The 12624-nt window shown below is 44.1% G+C and overlaps 1 protein-coding gene across 1 annotated transcript in view; it reads left to right on the top strand.

Annotated features, from left to right (window-relative positions):
- Positions 1 to 9193, top strand: part of PPP2R1B (protein phosphatase 2 scaffold subunit Abeta) — a 132720-nt gene extending 123527 nt beyond the window's left edge. Inside the window, exons 13-15 of the mRNA XM_069225003.1 lie at positions 6454 to 6596; positions 7122 to 7213; positions 8204 to 9193. Of these exons, the coding sequence (XP_069081104.1) occupies positions 6454 to 6596; positions 7122 to 7213; positions 8204 to 8220 (252 nt within the window). The 3' untranslated portion in view covers positions 8221 to 9193. The remainder of the gene's footprint in view (positions 1 to 6453; positions 6597 to 7121; positions 7214 to 8203) is intronic.
- Positions 9194 to 12624: the final 3431 nt, after the last annotated feature.

The following is a 12624-nucleotide window of genomic DNA, read 5'->3' as shown; positions in this document are numbered from 1 at the left end:
CCTCAGCTCAGGACACCTTAGGGGCTGTCCTGACTGGCCAGTGACTCCTCCTTGTTATTCTCATTATTTTCTCCGGCCTTGCCGCCAAAAGTGGGGGCCGGGGCCGGAGGGGGCGGGCAACTCCACTAGCTGGAGTGTCCTGCGGGGCTGTGACAAAGGGGTGAGCCTTTGAGGCTCACCGCCAGGTGTTACAGCTCCTGCCTGGGGGAGGTGTTAGCATCTCCACCCAGTGCAGGCTTTGTTACTGGCCTCAGAGTGACAAAGGCACTCTCCCCATGGGGCCAGCAACATGTCTCTAGTGTGGCAGGCTGCTGGAACCAGTCAGCCTACACAGATAGTCGGTTAAGTTTCAGGGGGCACCTCTAAGGTGCCCTCTGTGGTGTATTTTACAATAAAATGTACACTGGCATCAGTGTGCATTTATTGTGCTGAGAAGTTTGATACCAAACTTCCCAGTTTTCAGTGTAGCCATTCTGGTGCTGTGGAGTTCGTGTAAAACAGACTCCCAGACCATATACTCTTATGGCTACCCTGCACTTACAATGTCTAAGGTTTTGCTTAGACACTGTAGGGGCACAGTGCTCATGCACTGGTACCCTCACCTATGGTATAGTGCACCCTGCCTTAGGGCTGTAAGGCCTGCTAGAGGGGTGTCTTACCTATACTGCATAGGCAGTGAGAGGCTGGCATGGCACCCTGAGGGGAGTGCCATGTCGACTTACTCATTTTGTTCTCACTAGCACACACAAGCTGGTAAGCAGTGTGTCTGTGCTGAGTGAGGGGTCTATTAGGGTGGCATAATACATGCTGCAGCCCTTAGAGACCTTCCCTGGCATCAGGGCCCTTGGTACCAGAGGTACCAGTTACAAGGGACTTATCTGGATGCCAGGGTGTGCCAATTGTGGAATCAAAAGTACAGGTTAGGGAAAGAACACTGGTGCTGGGGCCTGGTTAGCAGGCCTCAGCACACTTTCAATTCAATTCAATTCAAAACATAGCATCAGCAAAGGCAAAAAGTCAGGGGGTAACCATGCCAAGGAGGCATTTCCTTACACATACTCTAAATGGGAGCCTCTAGTTAACATCCCACCTGCCAGTACTGTTAGTCTAGCGGAATGCCCTTGGGAGGAAAATTTGTCAGGCAAAGAAAATGACCTTCTTGAAGCAACCATTCTGGAATTGTTCTGGAGTTCCGCCTGTCAAATGGCTAATCAGAAACGCTTAGTCATTGTGAAGTAATAGAAGAGCATTCCTGAAATAATCATGAAGAAATCATGAAATTAACTATTACAGGAAGAGTCCTTGACAACATGCGAATAAGAGTAGTTGAAGATATTCTCAAATTTTCTAAAAAAGAATTAACCGGAAACCCAACCTTGAATCGTTTTTAAGATGACTAGTGTTCTCGTTCAAATATTCCACCCAATAACATTCTTCATGATCATTTGGGATGACCTTTTCAGATCACCACAATAGCCTGTCTGGAGCAATCCGACATCTGAATGACTCCAGGAACGTGTTCTTTTTTTGACTCTGGTTATTCATTGGGTAATTAAGCTATGAAGCTATGCTCAGGCTGTTTGTGAGGAGAGTAGATAGACCAGATGGAGGCGTTCACAACAAAAATGAGACTTTATTTTATATATTTTAAATGTTGTCTTTGGTGCCTTGGGTCTTATCTCATTTATCCGTTTGAATACCCTCTATTGTGTTTTATTTTTTTTTTGTTTTTTTTTTTTGCTTCAGGGGGTGATATTGAAGACCCATAAAGTTGCCTTTCGTGAAGGAGTGCTGTAATGCCCTCCACTGTCATGTCTTAGTTGCAAGATGGACCCTTGCTGAACATTCAGTTTTCCTCTTATCTCCTATATATAGAGTATTAAACTAACATGCTGAATGTCATTCCATTGAAAAGGATTCCTTCACTTCAAAAAGGCGTAAAAAACACTCTACCCATCCATTTTCTAGATATGCCAGTCAGCAGCTTGATTTACTCATGCAAATGTTACTCTTACTTGGCACTAAGAAACCCAGTATAGATGCATTTGTTCTGCAGTCTCTAAACCCATGAGTTGTGCCTTATGACAATATAGGTGCCCTGCCAGCTGGTTCTGATCATCCTCATAAGACATGGACATCCTGCTCAAGAACATAACCAAACAGAGCACATTCAAACACGATTGTCAAACAATCTGTTTATTATGCATTTTTTTTTCCATTTCAGTCCAGACGTGAGCTAAATCACTCGGATTCCTACCCCCTTCCTGTACCAGGCTAATGACAGTGGTCCTACTGTTTTCCCTAAACTAGTACAGATTGCATAATAATACACTTTGCCACAAAGATCTTGTACACCAAATGCGATCAGATCCACAATAGTCCTCGCTTATAATTCAGTAACCTTCCCCGTTCACAGAATTTCATCAGTCTACCCCCTAATCTGGACAGCAAAAGGGGATCTTTTTTTACACGATCTACCACTCACTGCTGGTCACCTGTAAAACTCCTAACGTGGTCCACCAGTGAAAACCCTCACTAGTTAGACACTGTGACCATTCTTTAATTTCTAATTACATTCACAGAAACAATGATATTAATGCAGTATATTCTGGCAGATTTTGGACCTTCTCCCCTTCCACCATTGGCTGTTTGGATCCATAAGACCTCGGTGTCGACAACCTTGTGTGATAACCATTAAGGTGGACTGTAAAATACAAGAACATCATAGTGGGCACAGCAAAACCAATCCAGACTGGCAGCATGCTGCTGACCATAAAGGTGTGTCTGTCTCTCATACCCCTTCAGGCATCACACCACTAAGTGCTGCATCCCATAAGACAGCCACACTTTGATCATCAAAACAAGAACACAACCTTCGAACCCTACACAGCTCTGTTTGCTACCTTTGTGGTCAATTGCCTAAGCACCTCCATTTAAGGATAGTAAACCTTGTTTAAATATTACAATACACTGGCGAGATTCTTTTCTGTTTTATTGAAACATTGCTCATCATACAGAATGTATAGGAAATGGACATGGAGTATCAAGTGTCCTACAAAGCAATGCAGATCGACATTGCCAAGGCTGAACGTGGGTGCGCACCTATGGCGCTTTTACAGCTTATTACAATTCATATGACTTTCACCAACATCTGCTCCACACAAGTTATCTTTTCTCCCAGCAACATTACCCCCCTGTCGGTAGTCTTTATAATTACGCCAGGCCTCCAATACTTTCTCCCATTGTTTGGGGCACCCCTGCACTATTAAACTACCTGTTCTGCCTTCTGGCAGCAATCGAAGATTTTCTCCCAGTCTTCAAATCTTGAGGAAACAGCTTTGCCCCATGCTCTTGCAGTATTGTGCTTGCCCACCCCTGCAGCTGCCACTAACCAGATCCTCCGATATCTGGGCCAGGGCTTCTACCCTGATATTGTCAGGAGAAGCTGTTTTGCATCCATGGGAACCTCCAAATACAAAACTTGGGACACTCTCTGTGACTTTCCATAAGTACTTGTATATCACCAGACGTTCCCATAGGATATGGAAGGATGTGCCCTCCTGGGAACACCCCTGGAGGCATAATTATATTTGTGTTCTTCCTATCTTGTGGGAGTAGGGTCCTAGAGTAATAGGACCTATGCAGAATCCGAAGTTAAACTAGCCTGATACTGGCACGAATCACAATTTACCGTGGGCTCCACCTTGTCGTCTGTTGCCTAGGTCACTAGTCCAGTCGTCTGTTAGCACCACCAGCGGAACAGGGAAGTTGTTGTCCAGTTTCCTGCTTTTAGCGATCGCTTTGCCGGTTATAGGCACTGTGAGTAAACGGTCCTCCAGAGGCGACAACTCTGGTAGTTGCTCTCCCTTTACTATAGGACTCCTAGGGGCATGTCCCAGTTGTAGGTACCTGAATTTATCCGACTCTACCAACTTGTATTCTTGGAAGAGGACCTCAAATTGTACAATCCAGACGTCTCCCAGGTGTTCTGTTCCAGTTTATTCCCACTGTGAGAAACCGGTCAGTGGTGAGATTGCTTTTGGTGTATGGACCATGCTACTGCAATCTATATGATTTTGTTTCGGTTACTACTAAATATTTGTTACCCCATATGTGAGCAAAGTAGGACCCTTTAAAGAGAATGTTTGTCTCTAGTGTGGCTACCAATAAGGTATACTGTACACCAATCTAATTACCATATAAACTAACTGGTACATAACTAATTCAGAGAGTTCTAAATGTGACCCGTGGTGTAGCATGGTGTTTTCAGAATAAAAACCTTTTGCTTTTTTTTGCTTTTTTTTTTTTGTCTGAAATGTTTGCACTTGCCATTTCTTTACTGCTCCTGCAGACTGGGGAAATGAGCATTTAACCAGAAGATCGTAATTTTTTTTTATTTCTTTTTTATTACAATTGGATTAGCATAATGGAAAAATATAGCCAGCTTGATGTAATTACCCGTATAGCTTTGAGTGGCCTTATGATGCCTTAAAGGAAGGGTGTCGTAATTTTGCAAATTGGAAAACTGTCATTATTTTTTAGGAACGGTATTAACACATCTGCAACTTAATTTAAAGTATCTTTTGTCTTACACTATGTATGATCTTGTGGAGATCACCATTTATATGGCACTGTAACACAATTAGGGTTGCCCTGAAGAAGCGATCAGTGTGGTTTTGCTTCATGTTGACCTATGATTTTCATACAAAAAAATTGGATGGAGCATTGCACAGGACAACGTCGAAGGCTGTAATACGAAACTGTTTGATGTAATGAGTAAACTGACTTGCACATTTCTTATTTTGCCCCTCAGGTTATTTGTATTTGATAGTAAACTGGTAAGGCAAGTCGATTTACATAGAGAGTGCGTAGAAACAGTCTTTGATTTGACTTTGCCTACGTATGGAGAAAAAAGTTGCTAAATGTTCCTAGGTCAGCTGCATGGGCTCTTCTAAATGTAAATCCTTAATAATTGAACTATGTATGTCTGCAGATGACCAGTTTACTGAAGTAATCTCCATAAATCTTTATATCCCAAAGCTCCCTATTGATTTTCCAGCCAGTGGGTTGAGCGTGATAGCCTACTGCAAAAGTTAAGAAAGGGTACGCATGCACTCATTTTCATTGCCAAACGGTCCTCGGTGATCAAACGGCTTTTCCTATTTAGAACTGACACAAAACAAAGTATGAACCCCATTAAGTCGACACCACAAATCCAGATGAATGTTCTGCTCGTGGTGACATAATTAAACATTCTTTCGCAAACGCATATGCTTTTATGAACTGCTAATGTTGCATCCTACTTTTTTAAATAATGGGTTTTCCATGTGTATATTCTGTGGCCGAATGTCGCTGCATGAAGAAAAAAAGGGTGAAGGCAGTACCTAGGTGCGGAAGGGGAGGTGCGCGCGGGAGGATACATTTTTTTAAAAAAGAACACCTTAACTCGCTGCCATGCCAATCTCCTCCATCGCAGGCTGCAGACCCAGGCTCCCAGCCTGCCCTGCAACCAATCCGGACGCTGCTGAGAGCAGTGTCAGGATTGGAAGGGAGTGCCCAACCAGGGTGTTCCCAGGCAGACTAGGAGCCTGGGCCTGCTCTCTCCAGCCTGGCAACTGTGTTGCTGGGCTGTAGAGAGCCTACTATGCATGGGACGGCCGTCCAAACATACATGTCCACTCACCTCTCCCCCTCAATGCCCGTCACCCAGTGCCCCCCTTCCCAGATAACGATAATAAATTCAATTTATCATTTTTTGGTAAAGGTTTTGCAGCTGCTGATGGGTAAGGGGGGGTAGGGAAGAGACTTAACGGAGGTGCCGCCCCTGGGTGAAGGCTTAAGTGTGAAACAAGAGCACATGTGGGTGGGGTGGTGAAAGATTGCTGTGACACATGTATAGGGGGTTAATGATGAAGTAGAGATGGGCTAAAATTGTGCATGGGAGGGAAGTGCTGGGAGTCAAATGACTGCGATAGCAGTGCAAGCCAGTGACGAGTGAAACACTGAAGAACCTAGCGTGGTGATGCAAGTGTCTAGTCCATTCCGTTCGCCTTTGCTTTAGTTAACTCTTTGATTTATTTTTTTTAAAAATGCATTTCTTAGGTTCACCTACATTCGTTGCTTAGACTTTAAAACTACGTTGCTTCTTGATATGTAACTAGATACAGAAAGTCAGTAAAAACTCTTTTTGTGTTTTTGTTTTTTTTTTCTCTGCAAAGGGCCAATCACTTTTAGAGCCTTGTCAGATGTTAGTGACCGATTCAGAGTGTAATGTTTGAGGTAAAGGGTGCATTTGGGCCTTTTGAACTGTTTTTGCAATGTAAACATAGGGAGCGGGGATCCAACAGCTAGGTATGTTGGTGGATGACTTAGCCTGCTTTTTCCCATTCGTTTCATTGAGTGGGACTCGTGACTTTCATCCAGTCTGTAACCTTTCATCTATATATTCTATAGGCACTGTCTGAAACTTGTGGACAGGACATAACCACCAAGCTGATGCTGCCCATTGTATTGAAAATGGCTGAAGACCAGGTAGCGAATGTTCGCTTCAACGTGGCCAAATCACTGCAGAAAATTGGGCCAGTACTAGATGGCAGGTAAACTTTCCACTAAGCTGAAAGCCATGTTTCTTTAGGGTGACATGCATGTTTCTATTTTTTTTTTTTTTTTTTTTTAAAGTGTTTTAGGGGGCGGGGGGAATCATAGGGGGATATGAAAAGCCTACAAGTAACTATTTTAGGGACATCTGTGGAAGGCAGCTACCATCGTGGTTGCTGTAGGGTACACTTTTTTTTGGGAGTGTTATTTGCAACCATTTAAAGCCATTCTTTAAGGTTGTTTAGGTATTTTTGTTCCCTATATGAAATAATTACAAAACTTCACGCTACCTGCAGTGTGATATTTCTTTCTGTAAAACTGCATCTTTAATAGTGCACACTTCTTTTGCATTAGAATTTCCTGACATTGCTGTCTGTTTTTAAATAAATTTTTTCTTGCTCTTATAAGCAGCCAGGTAGACATTTTATAGCTTGTTCTGTTTTTAACTGCATATTTCTTAATCTTTCTTTGTGTGGTAAATTGTCTTTATTGCTGTGTTATTTTTTTTTTTTTTACTCTAACAGTACACTGCAGGCAGAGGTGAAACCAGTGCTGCAGAAGTTGGGGCAGGACGAAGACATGGATGTCAAATACTTTGCGCAAGAAGCAATGAGTGGTGAGTACTCTACATAGCTCTAAAGATTGTGATATTGTGTACGCGCACAAATTGGTAATTTTCCCATCCATAGTGACATGCACTACGGCAGGGGCTGGTCATCCACCAGGGTGGAGTAGAGTGTCTCCCTCCCTCCCCCTCCCCCCCCCCCCCCCTCCTCCCCCTGCCCCTGCAAACCCTTTAATACAAAACAGTTTATTGTCATTTTGTATTAAAAGGGGCAAGCCACGGACTATGATGAGCACTGAGGGGAGTGCAGTGTACTCCCCTCAGAGCACATGTTTGGCCAGCCGTCTCACGCCGGCCAAATGCACAAGTGCAGTGTGTGCGCGCGCTCTCTCCAACCTGGCACTGTGCTGCCGGGCTGGAGAGAGCATGCACAGGCTCCCAGTGTTCCTGGGAGTGCCCTACTGTCTGGGTTGGCCGTAAAGCAGGCTGGGAGCCTCTGCCTGCAGTCTACGAGAGGACGGAGGAGCAGATCAGCTTGGCATGGAATTAAGGTTGTGGTTTTTAAACAAATTTGTGTTGTGTTTTAATTTTTTTATAATTGTATTACATTTCTCTCAACCCCCTTTTTCTGTCGCTGCGCTAGCCAGACCCTTTTCTCCTCCCACAAGTCACCACTACACTATGGTAACTTTCTTCATGGATTTGACAGGGATTAAATAACTACTTCCAGTCGTATGGTAGGAAAAGGCTTGTTTTACTTGCTGCTCTATTTTCCAAGTGATGAAAATCTGCTCTCTCCTCTTATGCCCCTCTTACCCCATGATTTTCTCGATGTTCAGAAGCTCTTCCGCTGTCTTAAAGTTTTTTTTTTTTTTTTTTTTTTTTCTTATTGGAACTTGTACAGTATTATGGGCTGTTTATCTCTTTGACCTGTACATATTCATATTCCAATGCTGTCTAATTGACTGTCTGCCTTTTTAGGCGTTTGTAGTTGGTGCTGAAGCTTTTGTAAATTTGATCAATTATTCTTGTTCTTTGTAGTTCTCGTTTTGGCGTAACAGATGGGATGTGCAATTACATCTTCTCATTCCAAACCTGTTGAGGATTTCTGGAGAAGACCTCAACTTGCAGCTCCCACCGCCCTCCTCCACCCTCCCAACCCCTGAACAGCTCATGGAAACAAATGGCAACTACTGTTACAAGAACTCCGTTCCCAATGATGCTGTTCTTCTAAAGACTTTTTAAAAAAAACCTTTATTTAAGCTCTTAGGATCATGTGCATCTCGGCCACCCTGAATCTTGAACTACATGCTGTATGCTAACCTATAGTTCTTGCTGGAGGGTAACAGGTGGCTTGTTGTTGAAGCATTCAGGTGAACGAGGAATAGTGACGGATGCATGTATGTATATTATGAGTTGCAGTTTTATTGGCTTTTTTTTTTATATTGCCATTTTCAGTTCGCTAGCATGCCCAACACATGAAAGAATAAATTAACCTTTTAGGTCCTCTAAGATGTGAATTACTCATTAATTAAACTTCTTGGTTTATCCCAGGATTTGTCGCAGGTTATCTTGGTGTGGAAAAGGCTCTCATGCCCTAAAAAGAAGAGGTGGCTCAGTAGAAGTTCATTTCATGCAATCAATGTGAATTGTTGTACCTGTTTTATAGAGTTATTGAATAATACTTAAAGTTCTGTCATTTAGATATCAGTACTGTGCCAAATGTTTTTATATGGTGGCAGCACTTTTTTTTCCCCCAAAAGGGATACGTCCTTTAAGTTTCTTTTTTTTTTTTTTTTCTTAAATAAAATACCCTAACATTTGATGAACCTATAGTGTCACTAGCCCCTTGTCCTTGGTTTCTCATGCAGGCATGACTATTGTCTTTGTACTCAGAAATTTCCACTGTAACACACGTGTCAACCTATAGATGACGATAGCTGTGTTGGGGACCCTTAGCAAATCTAAAGTCAATTGGTTTAGTAGGTTTTTGATTAATATATGAAATAAAATTGCCATTGCGTATGTAAATATTGAGTAGTAGAACTTATTTAATGTTCTTTCTGATGTGCACAGGCCAAACAATTTATTTACGGAGTGTCTTGACTTGCATTGGTAAACACAAACATTCAGCAGTCGTTTTGACGTTTGCATACTGATCTGATACCTTGGTTTTGAATGTAGCCTAAATTTGCTCATTCTGGAGTCCGTCGTCTCTCGCTGTGTAGGTTTTAAAGGTGTAAGTAGAGCATGCCAGTCTTGACTTACAGTTGTGGCCAGTCGTATACACTAGCAAGCTTTGTGTGTAATTGTAACCATCTCAATTTGTCTTGAGGGTAAATGCCCTTTGAGATCAAAGGGCAATGTTTTTACACAATCTGTGAAGATTCATGTGGGATGTTTAAGTGCTATTTTTTTTTTTTTTTAAAGACGCAGTTGGGTTATGGTTTACTGAAATTTATTTTTAGAGGTTTCTCTATCACTCTTAAGAGACAGTGTCTACAGTCAATACTAGAAATTAAGTGGAAGGGTTTGAGTTTGGGCTGTTCGTTGTCAAAATTCCCCTATTTATTGGTCCAGTGACGGATACGGACTTTTTTTTAAACTCAAATTTAGCTCTGTAATCAAATTGGAAGAACTGGCATGTTTTGCATTTTCATAGTTCAGCATTTTCTTCCCTGGAGACTAATCGCTGCAATACACAGTGTTGCATTTGAACTATTTTCCCCTGCATCAATGATTGTAAGACGACATTACTTTTAACTGGTCTTACAAAACGTATCCATCAGCAGAGTTTGATCTCGTGGGAGGCGCTGTTTGTGGGGGCTTATGGTCCTGGTGGCTAAGATACAGCTGAAACCTGTAGCCAACTCTGTTCCAATTAGGTAAGTGCCTAAGTAGACACTATTTGGCCAGTCCAGCCTGAGTTGCACCAGTATTAACAATGCCTGCACCATTAGAGGAAACTGTAGCAAGGGCAGGGATTTCTGAAAAAACATAGGTTCGGTGGCATGTGTAGCTGCAGATACACATGCTGTGCATAGTCCGCCGTCTGGTGTTGGGCTCGGAGTGTTACAAGTTGTTTTTCTTAGAAGAAGTCTTTTCGAGTCACGAGACCGAGAGACTCCTCCCACCTCGGTTCCATTGCGCATGGGCGTCGACTCCATCTTAGATTGTTTTCTTTCCGCCGTCTGGTTCGGACGTGTTCCTTTTCGCTCCGTGTTTCGGGTCGGAAAGTTAGTCAGGATCTCGGAAACTTCGTCGGTATTGTTTCGTTCGGTATCGGGGTAGTTAGAACCAATCGACACCGAATCTTGAAAAGCTTCGGGAGCCCTTCGGGGTAATTTCGAACATCCGTCGGGGCCTGGTCGGCCCGACTGCGTGCAACATCGAGACTGATGGAACGGACCCCGTTCCGATTCTGTCCTAAATGCCATAATAAGTATCCTTATACGGATCAACATTTGGTCTGTAACTTGTGCCTGTCCCCCGAGCACAAGGAGGATACGTGCGAAGCCTGTCGCGCGTTTTGGTCGAGGAAAACGCTCAGAGACCGAAGAGCCAGGAGGTTGCAGATGGCGTCCACGCCGACAGGACAACAACGGTTCGAGGAGGAGGAAGAAGAATCTTTCTCCATCCACGAGTCGGATTCCGAAGAATTCGACGTCGAAGAACAACCAACCGTGAGTAAGACGTCGAAACAAACATCACACGAAAAGACTGACAAAGCCCAGGGGACGCCACCGCCAACAGGCCATGGCTTAACCCGGAAAGTAGGTGAAAAAGGGCGAGCTGCTGTCGAAGACATCCGACTCCGGCCGAGATACAGGCACGCAGCACTCTCGGGACCGAGAGAGTGACGCCGAAAAAATTCGGCACCGACACAGCAGCTCCGAAGTTGGTCGGCACCGAGAGGGCACGACGCCGAAAAAACAAAAGATCTTGTCGGAGCCGAAAAAATCAAAAGAAACGGTTTCGGTGCCGAAACGCCCGGCAACCGAACCGAAACCTGGTTCCTACTCAGAGGAACAGGGACTGTCCTCTCAACTAAAAAAACACAGGTTTGAGGAGGAATTACAACCAATTCAGCCAGATCACACGCAAAAGCGGATCTTTATTCAAAAGGATACAGGGAAGATTGGCACTCTTCCCCCCCAATCAAAAGGAAAAGGAAACTTGACTTCCAGCAAGGAGACAAGCAACCACAAGCGAAGGTGGTAAAGAAGGTAACTCCACCACCATCAACTCATGCATCATCGGCACAAACTCCACCATTAACACACTCACCAGCTCATACCACAATGAGCCATGATGATCAGGATGCATGGGACCTCTACGACGCTCCAGTATCGGACAATAGCCCAGAGTCGTACACAACTAAACAGACACCACCTGAGGACAGTACATCATATTCACAGGTGGTAGCTAGGGCAGCTGAATTCCATAATGTCTCGCTACATTCGGAGCCGATTGAGGATGACTTCCTCTTTAACACCCTATCCTCCACCCATAGCCATTATCAAAGCCTTCCCATGCTTCCCGGAATGCTAAGGCACTCAAAACAAATATTTCAAGAGCCAGTTAAAAGCAGAGCCATAACTCCAAGGGTGGAGAAAAAATACAAGGCTCCGCCCACAGACCCTGTCTTTCTTACATCACAACTGACACCAGACTCAGTTGTTGTGGGGGCAGCTCGTAAAAGAGCCAACTCGCATACATCAGGCGCCGCACCACCTCCGGACAAGGAGAGCCGCAAATTCGATGCATCGGAAAGGAGGGTTGCAGCACAAGCAGCAAATCAGTGGCGCATCGCCAACTCGCAAGCACTTCTGGCGAGATACGACAGGGCTCATTGGGATGAGATGCAACATCTCATCGAACACTTCCCCAAGGAGTTCCAGAAACGAGCGCAACAGGTGGTGGAAGAGGGACAAAGTATCTCGAACAATCAGATACGATCTTCCATGGATGCAGCGGATACAGCTGCAAGGACAATAAATACTTCAGTCACCATAAGGAGGCATGCATGGCTGCGCACATCTGGGTTCAAACCCGAAATACAACAGGCTGTGCTCAATATGCCGTTTAACGAACAGCAATTGTTTGGGCCGGAGGTCGACACTGCAATTGAAAAATTAAAAAAGGACACCGATACAGCCAAAGCCATGGGCGCACTCTACTCCCCGCAGGGCAGAGGCACATTTGGCACATTTCGTATAACAACTTTTAGGGGAGGGTTTCGAGGTCAACCCACAGAAACCAGCACCTCACAAACCAGACCACCAACCTACCAGGGACAATATCAAAGGGGAGGTTTTCGGGGACAATACAGAGGGGGCCAATTCGCAAGAAACAGGGAAAAATTTCAAGGTCCCAAAACCCCTCAAAATAAACAGTGACTCACAAGTCACACAACCCCTTCACACAACACCAGTGGGGGGAAGACTAAGCCAGTTCTACAC

Source organism: Pleurodeles waltl, chromosome 3_1, assembly GCF_031143425.1.
Source record: "Pleurodeles waltl isolate 20211129_DDA chromosome 3_1, aPleWal1.hap1.20221129, whole genome shotgun sequence".
Classification (NCBI taxonomy): domain Eukaryota; kingdom Metazoa; phylum Chordata; class Amphibia; order Caudata; family Salamandridae; genus Pleurodeles; species Pleurodeles waltl.
The sequence above is the reverse complement of the archived record's forward strand: the minus strand, read 5'-3'. Positions and strand labels throughout refer to the sequence as shown.